The 18065-nt window shown below is 35.3% G+C and overlaps 1 protein-coding gene across 2 annotated transcripts in view; it reads left to right on the top strand.

Annotated features, from left to right (window-relative positions):
* The window catches only part of ARMC3 (armadillo repeat containing 3), a 63244-nt gene that overhangs the window by 24583 nt on the left and 20596 nt on the right, over positions 1-18065 (top strand). For both annotated transcript variants that reach the window (XM_058024242.1, XM_058024233.1), the window contains exons 9-11: positions 480-663; positions 5879-6031; positions 6157-6262. In XM_058024242.1, the coding sequence (XP_057880225.1) occupies positions 480-663; positions 5879-6031; positions 6157-6262 (443 nt within the window). The remainder of the gene's footprint in view (positions 1-479; positions 664-5878; positions 6032-6156; positions 6263-18065) is intronic.

The raw sequence follows: 18065 nt of genomic DNA, 5'->3' as shown, positions 1-18065 counted from the left end.
TATCTAGCTTACTAAGAAAAGAAGCAAAGACATTTCCCAAAGTGTTTATTATTCAATTTTTGAATTAAGTTTACTTTATAAAATGGCTTTAGACACAATTTACTAGCATTGTTTCTGTTATTATGAGAATCAGTTTAGGACTACCTGGGTTCAGATGTCACAGTGGGAAATATAATGCACAGAGATACTAGTGAAGTTTTTTAAGATCACAGTACCTGTCTAGCCCACTTTGATGTAAATTAAAAACTTCTGGGAGTTTTACTATTTTTAATAAATTGTATTGAATCCTAGAGTCATCATCAAATAAATTAAATGAAAATATGAAAATATGTATTTGTAAATGTGTACTTTGCTGTATGAATAAACTGTCCAAAAGAAAGTTGCAACAATTATCTTACAAACTTAAAAGCCTAAGATATTTTAGTCCTGATTTCAAGGTTGTTTGGGTTTTTTTGCTTTAATTTTTTTTTTTTTATTAGGAACTCAACGATCTACATGTCGAAACTCTTGCTGTGTTGGGAAATTGCCTCGAGGATGTGCATACTCTGCAACAGATTCAGCTGACAGGAGGCATTCAAAAACTACTTTCATTTTTAAAAGTCTCTACTGTTCCTGATATTCAGAAGAATGCAGCAAAGGCAATTACCAATGCAGCTTATGACTGTATGTGACTTGTCAACAATCCATGGACATGAAATTGTTTATGAAATAAATTGTTATCGAGAATAAGGTCATCTTCTCTGGTTGAGGGTAGTACTTGTGTTGAAGAAAGCACTGGCAAGAATTAATTACAGTGATGAATCTTGCCAATCAGAGCAGCAGTTGAATGCTAGGAGGTTTTATATATATATATATTTTAAAATGTTATGGTTTTGCCTCAATTTATTTTCAATTTATTTTTATTATTTTATTTTATAATGGTCTTGTAAAATTATGTCCTCAAAGGAAAATGGACCTCTAAAAATATGATCCCTGTCTTTTGTTTAGTGATGCCAGCTGATTGCCATCTTAAGCCACCTTTGCTGGCACTATTTCTGCCTCTATCTGTTAAGACTTCATTGCAAGCTGACTTCCTTTTGCATTCAACTGCTCTTCTAAATGTCAGGCAATTTCAAATACAAATTCCTTTAACAGAGGCATGAAAGGAAACCTTTCAAATGGCTTGCAGATTAATATTCCCAGGGGAGTTAAATAGTTTCATTGTAATCTTTTTATAATTATTCGTCCTATAGTTCTTTTTTGTATACTTTTCTTTAATTCACTGAGGAATTCTGAATTAGGCAGAACATGCTCATTATTTATGCCCACAAGGATGCTCTTTTAATCAAACTACATTTGAAATTCCTTCCATACATTGGCTACTGAGTTGCAACATGTGCCAAGTAGTGTTGTATAACAAAATGCAATGTAACTAATAACATACTTCTGACTATAGATTTTACTTCTGTCAAGGGATTTTTATGACAGTAGAATTTAAATATTTCATTCATAATTCTGGCACCTTGTGATTGAATCATGGCTTTATGTGTATTTTAAAAATAGGTCATTTAATTTAATACATGGATAAAATAATCTCTCCTTTCTGCCATATTTCAGACCTCCTTTCATCTCTCCCCATGCTATCTTTCTGATTCTTTTCTCACCTTGCTTAGTTTGATATCCTGAATATTTGTAATTATTTGGATTGAAAATGATACACAGAAAGAATGTCCGAGTATTCTGTAGATTTTTATTTGCTTTTGTCATTATCTGTTAGAAGCTTGGCAAGTCACTGAAAATTGTTTTCATTAATGTTCAGGTATCAAAGGCAGAAAGGAACCTTCTTATGTCAGTATTTTCTTTGTGTATTTTCTGTGTTGTTATTTTATTACGCTACTTAGGACTGTCAGTATCATTTTTATAGTCCTGTGACAGGCTTGTAAGTTGTATGCTAAGCAGATTTATATTTGCTCCCACTGCTTTCTACTGCGTCTTCCTCCTTTATCATATTTATTTTCAAATAACCATAGCCTTCTTTTCCTCTTTCACACTTTTTTTTCAGTTTTTGTGGCCTAATATTTTAGCAGCTGTTAGTAGAAGCATGTCTGAGCACATTTTTAAAGCATGGTTGCAAGAACCACAGATAATATATTACAGTACTGCCTGTGATCTTATATCATGGGATGTTGCCGTCAGTGAAGATGCATCTTCTTGTCATGCTTCTTTACAAATGGAGTCAATGAGGTTTCATTATAAAGGTTTGCTCTCTTCTTCAGCCTATGACAGTTAGTATGGATGCAGCAAGCTGGGAAAATACATCAAAAGGAGATTTAAAATATTTGCTTTCAAGCTGTGGAATTTTGGTGACACCCAGTTAGACAACAGGAAACTTCTTGTCCTGGTGCAGTGGAAAACACAGTCCAGTAAAATTGCTGCTCAATGTAGTCCCCAAAAGCACTGAAAATTTTTCAGCTACCCAGAGATACTGGTCTAAAGTCAGCCTTGCAGTGAAAAGAAAAGGCCATTATAAGAAACAGCCCAAGTGCAAAAAGAAAACAGAAATATTTTCAGTTCTTTGATTGGATTGTGGTTGTAAGCATACTAAACAGCCTATCCAAAATGCAACACTAGCATATACTATACCAGTACTTGCCTTGATTTGAATCCAGTATAAGACAACACAGCTCTTAGTTCTCTAGTGACTTTTTCATTAAATTTGCAATAGCTATACCCACATTCTTCAGGCTTGATAATCATGATTGCAATTTACCAACATTTCCTGTATACTTGGGTAAAAAAATACTGCTTTTCATTGGAATGAAAAACCTACTTTTGCCATGACAGAACATGTATCTAGCTGTTTTTTTTCTTTTTAATCCTGGCAGCTGAGTATACAGCAGTATCTGGTTTTGAAATTATTATTGTTGACAGATGGAATTTGGTTTTGGATTGGGTTTTTTTTCCTGATAGATGTGATCATAGCAAGCAGTTTTGTTTTATGTCCCTTTCAACCCTTTGGAAAGGGACTCTTGTAACTTGGTGTTGTTGTTATAAGAAATATATATATCCCTTAAGAGTTATTCTCAGTATCAGAATAAATTACACAGTATAAACATGAAATTCAGCTTTAAATAGCATCTTTAGGATGCTTCTCTGTTTAAGTACATTAAAATGGATCATATTTCTATACATAATCATTATGCCCTTGTCTCTGATTTTTTTTTTGTTTTCTAACATAATTTTGAATTTATTATATTAATTTATTGATTATTTTGTTTTGTTTGCTCAGAATTACACTGGTGAATTGTACTGTAATTCTTGCCTTGCCCACCAAATAATGCAGTCAATTCAGAATGCTAAATTATAATCTAATGCTATAAATTATTGAATGTCTGTGAGTGGATTATCTGGGCTGTTGATTAAGGAGAGCCTGATTTTCCCCTGACAATGCCAGACACACCAGCCACAACAAAATGCTGTGGGGTGTATATGGGGAAAGTGGTGATCACTCTGTGCTAAGCCAAACTTCTGGTTTGAAGCTCTCCACATTCTTTCTGTGTATCTCAGTGCATCTCATGCTCAAAGGGAAGCACATGAAACATGCTCTGTGTCCTGAATAACAAAGGCAATTCATAAAACAGATCTTTGTTTATCTCAGTTAGCTCAAGATCAGTGGGAAGTCATGATACTATTTAGCATTAACTTTTTCCATTTGAAAATTGTATAAATAATTACATAAGGTGATGACAGTGACCTGAAAAGTAATCAGTAGAACTCAGATCATGATTTCAGGGTAAGAGGGAGAAATAGGAAAATATATTGAAAAATAAAGGTTGTCTCACCACGAGGTCAGTTGCATTAAAATCTGGACTGAATGGTAGATACTCCAAACTCTTTTAGTTGTGTATGCTTTGTTTTCCTTCATGTTAAGTCAATTAATTCAAATAATTTAGGGGTCAAGAAATTAATCACTGTAAAATTGGTGTTGGCACTGACATCCGAAGTACTTCAGTATAAACTATGCTTTTCAGTTGTGCAATCTTTCTAGTCTGTAGTAAAGGACACAAAGGAAACAACTCATGCACACAGAGAGAGGATCAGCAGAAAATGTTCATCCCTTAGGTAGAATTGGCACTTGGATATTGAAATATTAATAATTTTCATTGATCTAACTACCTAAATATACATCCATACTCTATATTGTAAGTTCAATTTCAAGATGACTTTATTATTATAAAATTCTTTTTCTGTTTAAAGTATTTTAATTACTGTTTTCAGTCATTCAAATTATTTATTCATATTATTATTTTGTATAGGCATAAATTGTCTTTAAAATAAATGCTTACCCATCATCGTAGGTGCTTTTAAAATCAAGAATAATTTTAAAGAAAATCTGTAAACAAATAAGTAACTTGCTGTACAATAAACAAATTACTGAGGCATGAAGAACCTCTGGAGATCATTATTAGGGATTATGGACTACCTTGGCAAGCAGCAGGCCAGCAACACACTTGACAACTTGTCAAAACAGTCTCTCATCCCAATGAGGCCTTCTCTTGAGAGCTGGCTGATATGCATCAAGCTTGTGGCCAAAGTTCTGCTGATACTTAAAATCCTCCCTGTTTTATTTGTTGCATCTTTGTTTTGAGATTTCATTTGTGTATCTGAGGGTTCTAAAAGAGTTTAAAACTGAGCCGAAGAGGAGAAATCGGCTGCACCTGTCTCATCTCCATGCTTTGAGTAATTTCTGCTCTATTACATTTTTGATCAAACTTGCTTTTCATTGACTTTGTGGACTTGTATTTGTTTACTTTTATTCACTACAGATTCAGATCTATCTAAAATAATACTTAAAATAATTTTTTTCCCCTTTAATTTTTTTTTGGGGGGGACAGCAATCCAAACAAGGCAGTGATCCCTCAGAATGGTAGAATGCAGTGGTAAAATTTCTAAATATTTTGAAGTCCCACTGAATTTTCAGTCCCTGAAATTCTTTAATACTTTCCAAATTCTACTATGTTGATATAACTTCCAGCATGTAATTAGTCCAGTTTAAATTATGCATATGGTTAAATGTCTATTCTCTCTCCCTGTAGAGTTTCCATGCTCTCCAGTGCCTTTCTGCATGAGAAAGTTTCTTTCAGGGATCTTTCTAGCAAATACCTGCATTTCTGGTCTCATCAGTTTTGAGATGAGGGAGTTTATCAGTTTGTTGGTATCTACATACAGATGTCTGTAGGTACTTCATGGGTGCTGTTGTTACTTGTGCAGAGGGAGGAACATCTCTGTCCTTCTACAGCTGCTGCTGGTCAATGCAGTGTAGGTCAGCAGTGCTAAACTATAAAATTCAAATTCTCTGCAAAGTGGGCAGAAAATTTTCTTTGTAATACTCCTTGCCTATTTTTGGCTATTTTAATACATTGAGTGATATTTCACCAAGTTCAATTGCACATTTACTGGTATGTTCTTCAGTTTTATGCATTTGGACTTTGTTAGCATAAACTGAAGTTCTGCACAATCCTGAATAAGTATGATCTGTTGCGTTGGAAAAGCTCTTTCCATCAAGCCTGTATGCACTCTGTGGTTTTTAAGTCTTGCAGAGAACAAACTTTGCATTCTTTTGGGCTATGTATACTGTGGTTAATAGTCATTATTTGGGCTTGGATCAGAGTTCAATGAAGCCTAATCCAGAAGCTGGATTTTGGATGATCCTTGTGCATCCCTTCCAACTCAGGATGTTCTGTGATGGGATTTGGCTCAGGTCCTTTGTGCATATTTCTTAGTGGCTGGTGCCTCTGTTACCAAAATATTTCCAACAACTAAATTAAATCAAATTAATGTCCTTTACTGATTTAGAAAACAAATGCAGATTAATGCTGTTGTTATTTCTCATTTAAAGCTGAAATACGAAAAATCTTACATTGGGAAGAGGTTGAGACATTTCTCCTAAGGCTTTTGGAAACTAACAATGATGATGTTAAAGTTGCTGCTTCCCAAGCCATTTCTGCCATGTGTGAGAATATAGACAGTAAATGTGTCCTTGGACTCCAGGGTAAGTATGGTGGGAAAAGATGAAATATGAATTTGTGTTTTTTCTGTTTATAAGGAGAATATTATAATTTTGCAGATTGCTATGGCTTATTTAAATGTTCATATATATAATTATTTCTTTCAAAGGGATTCCTCAGCTAGTAAAGTTGCTAAGCAGTGATAATGAAGAACTAAAAGAAGTTGTAGTGACAGCATTAACTAATTTGACAACAGCCAATCTTAGAAATGCAAGGTGAGTCTGCAATAATTAAATTATTATTTTAAACACTTATCTGAAGTGTTAATATTTTGATTTTTAAAGAATGCCTCATCTTGTTCTTATGCTACAAGGCAGGTGTGTTTGAATTTGACTGTAAGGCACTTTTTGGTGCTTATGAGTCACCTGGAATAGCTAGGTTCTCATCAGTGTTACAAGAGTTGTGCTGTCTCTACTAAGGTTAGCATCATCAAGGAAAGGTATGAAGCAGATGTAATGAAGGCAGAGCTGTAAATCATGTTTTGAAGAGAACATATGAGCAAAATATGCCTTATAGTCTAAAGCATTTGATGTGGAGGCTTTTTTTAAAATCCAAAATCATTGATATATTTTAAAGCTTGATGGTTCATACAACCTTTTTGACTGATCTAAATCCATTCTTTGGGGGAGATAGATCTCCTGAATATTGGCATTGTTTTGCTCTTCCTTTTTGTAATTATTTCCCAAGTCATAGAGAATGCTTGTAGTGCATTCTTTGAAATAAAAGAAGTGTACCTTCAGAATCCAAACTTACTAACAAAGGTAACAATGGTTAGCTCACTATACATTCCAAAACAATTATATAAATTAAATTCTACTGTCAGCTATGCAGCATTCTTTTATTCCAACTCTACTAGAAGTCCTGTTCAGAGAAGAGTAACACAGCAGTGTGATGTATATGAGCAATCACATGTAATTTACAAACAAACAAAAAAAAGTTCCTTCAAAGTTTCTTGGAATATACTTAAAGAAGTTCTAATGGAGTCAAGGGTTTTCTTTGAAGTGAAAAAGTAAAGTAACTCACAAAACAAATTGTTTCAATTTATTGATTCAGCTCTAATAGTTACTCGTATTCACTTAATGTTACCAGATGGAGCAATAATTTGACACAAGAGAATAATACTCTGCTCTCAGATTCACATAGTACATTTTTTTTGTCTGATATTCTGCTCTCCTCATGTGCTGGACTCTTCAGTTGGTGTCAGTGGGAGTCACACACACATTAAACGAGCACAGTGCTGGAGTCCAGAGGTCAAACTTTCAGCTCTGCTACAGCTGGTTTTCGTAGTGCAGCCCTTTGAGGTTTCACATTGTGAAAAGGGGATCTCTGGAGAGTTTTGAGTTGGTATAGCAGCTTATGCCAACTCATTCCATTTCTTTTGCTAAGGAGATAGTCAGGACATTGTTTAGCTCAACTGCTGGAACAATTCTCTGAGACCTCAGGCAGGGAAATAGCTGTCTCTGTTCCTCTGCATTATAATGAAGTCCGTATTTGTTTCTTGCTGGGCAGAGTCAGGAAATTGTAAAGGTGGCTTACATATACTTCTCTCTCCTTGCAATCCAGCTTCAAGTACAATATGGAAGCACCAGATAATCTAATCAGAGGTCTTCTGTGAAAATCAGGAAGCAATAATTTACATTAAATATGTATATTGGATGAATTCCATGTGACTATATAATTACTTCAAAGCTTCATTTCTAAATCAAAACCATTAATAAGTCACAGAAGGGTCTGAGTGTGACTAGGATCTATAAATGAATATATAGTGTTGAACCCTTAGCTGATACAAATTGGTATAGTTCCAGCTCACTGACTGACTATCAGGCCCATATTTATTTTACATTCACATAATAGGAAAAAAAAATAGTTTGGAGAAAATTCATTCCATATTGAGTTACCATAATCATATTCCATACTAGAATGTTTCATTTGTATGTCCTGTAGACCACTGAAAATAAGTGTATAAATAATGAAGATGCTGATGCACTTTTATAATAATGTGACTTCACTGTGTGATAATGTTGACAGTATTCTGATCTCAAATGAAACTGATGAGACTAGTGCCCTTTTATCAGTTATGTGTTAGATTCTTGTTATAAACTCTTCAAGAATATAAAATCAGAAAGGTAGTAGCAGCAGGTGGACTTTATATAGCAAGAACAAAATGGGTCCAGTGATGGGGAAGACTATTTGCTGTAAGTGCTTTTCACTGACCAGTCAAATATTCAACCTTGTTGAACTCATTTGCATGCATTCTGCTGTATTTCATTTCATAAGCATTCTTCTATATTATGTTGATTGAAGGATGCCCTTTTATTTGGTACAGTATATGTTTGAGGATATAAAATGATTCCAAGATGTTTCTATTTTTGCTGGAGATTTGTTGTTCTTATTAGGCGTATCAAAAGGTGCTGCCAGCTTTTCATATAATACAGAAAAAAATGCAATTTAAAGCAATCGTGTAATTAAAACTCCCACCATAGGTAGCTCATAATGATAAAGTCTTTCATTGATTAATAGCACAAGAGCAGCATAGGCAATGGGCAATACTACCCCCCACTAATGTATATTAACCTTGACCTTTAGGTGCTTCCCCACAGCAATGAAAGGCTGGTTCTATACCCCTACCCAATCAATCCTTTGTTCCTCCACTGAGACAGCTAATAACGGTGTCAAATACGGTGGAGGTTTGGTAATTAGAACACCTGTTCACCATGAACGGGACAGAGACCAGCTTGTCATTTGACACAAGTCCTCAAGCAACCACAATTCGGCAAAAATAAATAAATAAATTAATTACTCTGCTTCCTGGTGTATTTTAACAAAAAATCTAGAGCAGAAGAGGACACGAGACCCATACAAGTGGTTTGGGTTTTCAGGTTTACTGGACAACGTGGATTTTTCAATAGGCTCTCTACCAGAAAACGTAGCAGTTAATACAAATAACTTCTAAAATGTTTCAGCATTTAAGTTTTTGCTGCAGAGCTGATGTTGTGTCCCACTTCAATAGCACATAGGAAGAAATATGGTGGTCAAATGCCTCCTTAGTTTACAGACTGACATCCTCAGAATATGCTTGTATAAGAATTTTACCATAAGGACAGAGTTTTAATGCTGATCAATATTGATGATGAATCCTTGTTAATACTTAGGCTCAGTCAAAATAAATTTACAAAGTATATTGCAATTAAAAATCTCATGGGCTCATTCTAATGTCTTATGTTACTATGTGTGCATAGCTCTAAGGTCATCCTTGATATATATGTCAGAATTTGTTTCTGTGGCCTGCTTCTGGAAAAAAGGAGAATTATGTTCAGCTGGGTATTTGCATCCATCTTTTCGATCACATTTTTTTAATCCAGAGCAATAACTTGCTTTACTGAAAACATTTATTTGGGCAGCAGAATGCCATTTAAAGAATCTGAAGCTCTGTGGGTTTGCTGTGTCCAGGCACTGGGCAGTGTGGGTGCAGTCACTCCAGTAACGGATGTGATGCACGAGTGGAACAATTGCACACGAACAAAGAAACAGCAGCGTCATCTGTTGGGCAGGAAAATAAGTGATTCTGTGCCACACATCTAATCCTGGAACAAATGGCTTACCTCAGCCTCTGCCTATTTTTTCTCATTTGAAGTATAATCAATTATTTTCGCTTTTCATGTATTTAGGATTAGATAATCATGTTAAATATAAGTACGATATGAGAAGTAGCACATAGAAATCAGCTCTCGTGTATACCAGTTAGTCAGACATGAATTTGACCAGCTCTTTCCTTCAGTATTGTTGTAGCACAAATGCCATTTCTAATAGCTGCCTTCATAAATCTGGCAATGTCTGAATTCTGGGCACCTAATGGATTTGCCACTAAAGGAAAACATATCCTCTGAAATTTAGAACTTTGTGCTGGACAAGAAAACTTATTTTAAGCTTCAATAATATTTGTTCTCAATTGTTTATTTTAACATCAAAATTTATAGCATTCAGTTAGAATTTGGTATGAGGGAAGAAGGAAAAGAATGGTTTTTCTTCATCTGTACCAAGGACTGCAGAAGGTTTTGGTACATGACAGACTTATGGCAGAATATTTCTCCTGGTATTTATAATAAATGTCAGGTGAAAAAATTCTGTTTTATATATGGATTCAAGATAGTGAAGTATCATCCCAAAATTTACAAAGTCAGCAAGCTTGATGTTATTTAATTTTTTAATTCTTAAATTCACAGGAATCAGAGAACCTATTTGAATTCACAAAGATTATGTCCATATAGGCAGTTCCAGGCATTGGTGCAGCATCTGAATGTATGCTTTCTGAAATGTACCAAGATTGTCAAGATTTGAGAACAGTTTGGGATAGGAACAGAGGTTGGGAACTCATTGGTCATGGACAGTGCCCAGAGAGGAGAAAGTGAGTTGTTCCCTTGACTTTAGTGGGTGTTATATCTTTTATTCCAAACTGAAATTCATACACTGATCTAATGACTCAAAATACATCCTCAATCTGTTTCACCTGTAGTGAGAGCATCTCACCTTTTTCAGCTGAGATTTTCAGTACACAATAGATTTTTTTATTGTTTATAAGACGAGTATGGCTGTCAAGGAAAAAAATTGAAATTGAAGAACATCAGGGTTTTTTTACATTCAAAATATTGTTATTATTAGGAAGTAGGCATTAATACCATTAAATAGTAATATATCTAGATAGTAATCTTCTCTATTAGAAAATGGGAAACTTACTAATAGCTTTTCTCTTTCAAGACTGTAAATAGAACCTAATTCACATAAATATTAAAGTGTTGATATTATTTAAGATAATACATTTGCATCAATATATGTGTTAATTTATGAGAACAGGAACACAAATTTAATAACATAAAAAGATGATGATCCACTGTAGGTTTTGTCTTTTTTTGTGGTTTTAGTTCTTTATGACATAAGTTCGTTTTTCTGAAGGAGGAAATCAACAATAGAATGCTGACTGTATTGTGTAGCAGTAATATGTTTTAATACTGACCCCTAGTGATAGAATTATATTTTTGAGCTAATGTGCTGCAAGGTAAAGGGATGTTTTTGAATTTTTTGGGTTGTGCTGTTACTTTTTTACATTAGCATCCACATCTACACTCTGTAAAATACACTTATTTCAGGCCACCAACAGTTTCTTCTTTTTCCTTTCTCTTACTTTATATACATATTATGGGAGGAACTGTTTTTAAAAAAAACAAACCAAAAAAGACAAAAGACAACAAAGTCATGACCCACTACCTAAGAGCTCACAAGCTTTTCCCTGCAAGTTCCATCCTGACTTCCACTGAAAACTGCAAAATGTTTTATGACAAGTTTCTCCCTTGGCAGAAGAGCTAAGTCCTGTGCCTGGGATGTCACTCAGAAATGGGCTTCCATTAAGACTTTAACATCACATCAGATATCTGATACACAACCCACGGACATGGGGCTGTGCCCTGCTGGCAGTCAAAACCTTTCATACAGCCAGCTGTTGTGTTTTTCTCTTAGATTGGGAAGGTGTGGCTGCATGGGAAAATCCTTCTCTAGGCACTGTAACTGTTTTCTTCCCAGTAGACTTTCACCAAAATAAGAAAAAAATTGTTATGCATTCTCCTGGATGGTTTTTTGGGTTTTTTTGGTTTTTTTGTGGTTGTTTTTTAACTTTGGGGTTATATTCAAGACAAAGACCAATATAGAACATTTATCTCTATCTAACACAGATCTCATGTCACCACATCCTAAAGTGAATGGAAACCTAAGTAGATCCAAAATAGTTTCAGACAGAACACAGAACACTTCTGATCTGGGATGCTGATAACTGCATACAAATTTTACTCCTTGTAGATACTGCAGAATGTTTTGGCCTGTTTGTACAACCCTACTTTCAAAGCCTTACAGCATGATCACTGTTTATCTTAGCTGTGGACAGCTGGAATTTCACTTAGAGCATGTTTATTGTCACCTGTAACTTCCTGTGATGGATTTCTGTGGGATCAGGTGAAAACTTTTTCTTTCTGGATGGAGACTCCTTAGCCTAGGAGAGAAAACTTTCTTTTGTGTAATGGCACAAGTACCATGATTACTCTTGAGTGTGTATCCTTGCAATGTCATTCAGTGATATGCACTGAGATAATTTATGCTTTTTATGAATTAAAAGTGGCAAGGGTTGTTTTACATAAAAGTAAATATTTCAGACAAATGTATTGGTGCTTTTGTGTACACATTTCCTTTGTAGTAGATTTCTAAGTTAAATTATTTAAGTGTACATTTTCAGTTACTTAAGTATAGTGTGAAGTTGTTTATTTGAAGTAAGGAAATTTTTCTGTAAGTAAATTTCAGGGTTATGACTAACCATGCAAACTTAATTCTGCCCTGCTGTGAATTAAACCTGTGCACTGACTACAACATGTTGGCCACTTGGACTGTCATCTGGTAAACATAGGGTTTCACAGGTAACTTTAACATTTTGACATACAACCTTAGGAATTTTATCATAACATAGTCATATATATGTATTTTCTTAGAGATGTAATTTAAAGAGAGAAAGCTAAAAGCATAAATTTCTGCACTCTAAATCATCATAAGAGCTTGAGCTTGTAGCAAGGCAAAACAGAGAACTGCCATTTGAGATATGTTCACAGTTGTCCAGAAAAGAGTTATCCAGAAGTGAAAGCTCAAGTTCACAATCCAAAGTACTGTGTGTAGAGACTGACTTGACACAGCTCTTTTATCCTTCCTCAGCTGGTGCTTCCAAAGAAGAACCACGGGATCTTTCAGGAGCAAAAAGGGTTTCTATTGTTGAATTTTAAGCCTTTCACATAATAATGGAAATACCAGAAATTCTTTACAAAGGTTGCAAATATTGTTATTGCTGGAAGTCTCAGGCATCATGAACAGATAATTCATTACCAATGCTCCTGTAATATTTTAAGTTAGGTATATTACAGTTTTAGAACTGAGATCTGTGTAACTTTGTCAGATGAGTTCAATGATAGACATTAGATCTCTGTGAATTGCTAAATGAGAGTCAGGTATTAGAGTCTCTACTAACCCAGACAGTTTAAATTTTTATTGCATCCAGACTATGAGGTTTATTGAGTTTTGGTTTTGTTACAGTTTTAACAAGATACTTGTCATTATAAAATAGGAAAAGAGGCTTTAGTTCCTGAAATGAAAAATTAATATGGTTTGTTGATATCATCAATATTTTTATTGGAGCACAAAGGGCCCCCAGAAGGTAGATCAGAGTCTCTTGTGCTAGATTCCCTTACTCAGAATAAACATTCTGACATTAATCTCCCTTGTCTAGTGAAGAAAACGGAAGTAATATCAGTCTTTAAATAAAATGCGAGTGACTATTTACAACAGTCAATTGCTTTTGAAAATAATTAAATCACAAAGTGAAATTTTTGATAAGTGCAGAAGACATTTATTGGATGTGATTATTCTGATGGCATAACAAGGCTAATGAAGAATATGAATACATTTCAGGAATAAAAAAGGAAGCTATTTCTTGATGCTTTTTCAAACTTCTGGTTATGATATTCTTTCTCAGACAGAAATTGCATTAGAGAGCTGGATCAAAAATGTCTTGTGTGAAAAAGAAGTCATACGATTTAACACAGATAGAGTTGATTTTAAAAAATGTGTGTAATTAGATGCATAATTCTTATGCATAATTTACATGCAATTATGTATGAAAATGAGCTATGCACAGGCATAAATGGCTAGCTAAGCACCTCACACACAATCACAGTAATTTTGCACAGAAATTAAACATGCAGTTGCAAACACATTTGAAAAAAATGAAGTCCAGTGAGAAGGAAAAATTTGAATTTTTTCTGAGCAGAAATTGTGTTAAATCATCAGTCAGGAGTGGGGGAGTAAACAACATAGAAGTGAATAAAAATATAATTGATTACAAACCAGTTTATGTTCAGTCATGGTAGAAGAAACAAAACCAAACATACTTTACCATTTTTATGAAGTGTCAGTCTCACTAGTGTAAATTTAGTACAGGTCCTGTGTAAACAGTGGTGTCAAGCTGTACAGCTCTTCTCCTCTCTGTCCCCTCCCCCAGAGGTTGTTTAGCTTGAGGGTTTGAGGGGCAATCTCAGTGTTTTCTGGCAGCTCTTTGAGCACTCTTAGTTGCTTTCTCCCTTAGGCTAGACTTTCTTTTCAGGAAAAAAAGCTAGCTGGACCATTCCTGATGCTCTAAGTAAATAATCTGTTATTTTTCTTGCCATGGCTAGAAGGTTTGGTCACTGACCAGAGCTTTTATGGTCCTGTGATACCAACAAAGAGGTGTTTCTTGCTGCAGAGTGCAAGTAAAATGAAGTATAAAAACCTACAGGATTTTCATCAAATTTTTAGTGCTGATTGTTTTCACAACACACTCCAATATCTGAGCTTTCATATCACACCCCTGACAACTAAAGCAACAAAATACTCACTTCAGTGACATTCATACACATCTCTAAAATGTCTGTTAAAAAAAAGTGTGTATTGTGAAGTTTTTGGTAATGATTTTGTTGTCAACTTTTAATTTATTTTTGCAGTAAAATCAGTAAAGAAAATGTTTGTTTATCCTCAGTCTTTCAGCATTTATTCTTTGAGTTTTGTGCTATCTTTTAGAGAATTTTCAAGAAAATGTCCTAGCATTGCAGTGCATATTTAAAATGAATAAATTAAATATTTATTATATAACCTTTTAATATTTGTGTTGACAGCTGAAAAAATATTTTAGCTATTCTTGAATACAGTAATTTGAATCCAGTTGTAATCAGAATTTTACTGTTTCACTAAAGAGCATGCTTAGGCTCCTTTGGGTACCTGAACTGTGTATACTTTGATTAAGGTAAATGCTTAACCCTGTTGGGTTAGGCATTCTAAGGATCATAATATGTGCTTATAATTAATAGCATTTAATTTATTTTAACTTTAATTAAACTCTGAAATTCCTACTCCCGTCCTGTGTTTTTTCTTCCTGTTTGTAGTTCAAATAGGCAGCTTTCACATTTGAGGAAAAAAAAGATGATGTGGCAGATGCACCATCCTTTTTTTTTTTTCTCTTGTTGTTATCTTCTTTCCTTTTTCCTAACGTCTTTTCTTCTTGTTTAGGAAAGTATGTTCTTTGAATCTATACAAAACATGGAGGAAAAAACTTGTGAATTTATTTAATTTACTCCTTTCCCACATCAAAAAGTATCATCTTCTTTTCAGCTAAACCAAGGCTCACTTCTTCCTTGAAGTAGTGTAGTGGAAGAACTGGTGATAAATTGCACAGTCTCAGTAGGATGTGTCTGAAGGAGAGTGCTCTGGAGGCAGGGAGAGTCTAGTGCTGGTCTGCAGTAACATTCTCTGACTTTTGTTGGCTCATAATAAAAAAATTACACAGTGCATGTCTCTGCCCAAGATACAAGGGGAACAAGGACCTCCATACTTAAGTGTTGTGGTATTTCAGCACCTTAAACTTAGCCATGTTCATTCTCTCAGCTCCCTTCTGAGGTCAGGTTCTGTGGGCCAGGGTGACAGTGCTATTTCTGTGTTCTCCAGAGGCCTGTGGAGTAGGAGTGAGTTGAACTACGGATTCCCCATTCCTCCTCCTATGTGCATCTCTGTTAGCAGGACACAGCACTGGCCTCAGATGTTCATGCCCTCTTAAAAACTTATTCTCAAATGTATTGGTTACCTTCAACTCTTGTTACCAGCCATTGTCTCTCCAAACAAATTCTTTTTGCCTTGTGCTCAGATGTGCTACTTGACTAAACTGTGTGCATGAAACTGGAATTCAAAACGAGTCTGCGCAGAAGTAGAATGTAGGATAGAAATAAATATGTATGATCTTCTAAATCAGTGGTTCTCAACCTTTTTGAAGTTGAGTGGCACTTGAGAAAATTGGCTGTGCTCTGTACCTTGCTGAGGTCAGCTCTGAGCTCATGAGGAGCCGTCACCTTGCTCTTTTGTTAAGTGCCTGTGTACTTGCTGGTTTTATGGAAATTATAATAAATCTGCTTATGATGTGAGCTATGTCATTCAGTGCTGTGTATCATTCTGTAGCCAGTCTGTTAGGGACTGTGTGTTTACTAGGAGATCCTGTGGGAGAATATGTGTATTCTTGGGTGTACTGTAGGAATAGTAACTCCTGTACTTACTGCAGAAATATTGAATATACTACACCTGTGAGATGCAGTGCTGCATTTTATGACTAGTGAATCTGTCCCATAAATCCTGGAATTTCTGTGTATCCATTGTAAAGAAGAAACAGCTTGATTTTGGTTTTGGTTTTTTTGGGGTTTTTTTCCTTCCTGGGTAAAGTGTGTGTGTATGCATTGCATGATGCAGTAAATCTGATAGCTCATGGACACCCAGCTCACTGTGTGCAGCTCTGTGTGTATGGTGTGTCTCACCCAAGCTGTGCCAGCAGGTACCTCATGCCATTGTTGCACGTGCTGTTAATGGGATGTTTTCCAGCAAGCCTGTGATACATGTGGTGTACAGCTCACTCTTACATGTGCAATCAGCACGTCCAGAATTTCTTCACATACAGCAGCCTGGATAGAGCTACAACAGTCCTGAAGCTGTAAATTTGGAGAACATTTTCATGGGCAAGATAAGATAGTATTAACTAAATAAGTATAGTGGCCTTACCTAAGTAAAAAACCCAAAACAACTACAGGGAAAAAAAGCCACCCAACAAATGAAACATTTTCAGCTCTTCTTGTTCTGGTCAAGTAGGAAAGGGGAAAGAGGACACAAAGGGAAATCCAGCTACTTGAAGGAAGATAGAGGGGTGCAGTGTGGGACGTCTGAAAACATGGGAATTACTTCTGAATAGAGACCAAAGTGCTTGCATTAAAGTTGCTGGTGTTTCAGGAGGGTTAATTAGAAAACACCAAACTGAGCCCGTATCTTAATGCTGCACCTTCAGTCCCTGGATTGCTGCTTTTCCCTGGTTTTCTAAACAAGTTAACTGTTGTCTGCCTGCCAGATATTGTTAGATCCATGCTCCAGCACTGCTTGTGAGCTGCCACTGCCTTGCACCTGAGGCAGAGATGAGAGTAACAAACCCCATTAGGCTCTGCTTGTTCATCCCAGGTGTGCTCAGGAGCATCTGTATCCCCCTCTCTGACCATGTGGGGATACTTGCACTAAGATGAGTTCACAGTAAGACCTACATCATCTTGCCCATCTATTGGCATTATTTTAGTAATTATCATTAATTTCACAGGTTGGCATGTATTCTACTTTCTATCCTGTTTGCATAAAAGTGTGACTGTCAGCTTTCCTTATGTTTTTTTTTTGTTTGTTATCAATGCCAACAGTCTTTGGTAGTATATTGGTTTCTTTTATATGTGATACTTCTAATCTTGGTTTATTTTGTGACGGTGAAAATTACCCAAATATTAATCAAATTTTGGTAAGGTACTGGTACAGTAAAGGATTTTCACATAGACATGTCTTTTATTACGGTATTCACAGAAATTCAGCAGAACTTATAAAAAGTGTAAACTCCTTTTTTGAAGATTTTTTTATGGTTTTGATGTAGACAACATGTAGAGGGTATAAAAAGCAGTTGCAGTGAAAATTCAGCTTTCCATCTGTGCATTCACATTGCTAACAATATTGCCAACTTTTGTTTAACAAACAGATTAGCCTTAAGTAAAATTATATATCCTCTAATAGTACAGCACCTTACACCTTCTGCTGTCTCCTGCTCAAAGTTGTTATTTCATTAATAATGCTTCTTCAACTATTTTTTTCCCTTGACTGTTCTCTAACCTAAATCTATGAGGTTCTCCTTAGAAAAAAATCCCAACCATCTTCCCCAATATTATTTGAAATAATATTAACATATATTGAAATAACAATAAAATAATAGATTATTTTGCACATCTATCTTGCGTCTTGTCCACAGGAGATTTGTTCCAGCACTGCTGAGGGGCATACCCTTCAGCCATGGATGCAATATCATGTGGTAACAGAGGGAATATGTAAACTGGATCTGCTGTTGAT

The sequence above is a fragment of the Melospiza georgiana genome, chromosome 1 (genome assembly GCF_028018845.1).
Source record: "Melospiza georgiana isolate bMelGeo1 chromosome 1, bMelGeo1.pri, whole genome shotgun sequence".
In the NCBI taxonomy this organism is placed as follows: domain Eukaryota; kingdom Metazoa; phylum Chordata; class Aves; order Passeriformes; family Passerellidae; genus Melospiza; species Melospiza georgiana.
The sequence above is the reverse complement of the archived record's forward strand: the minus strand, read 5'-3'. Positions and strand labels throughout refer to the sequence as shown.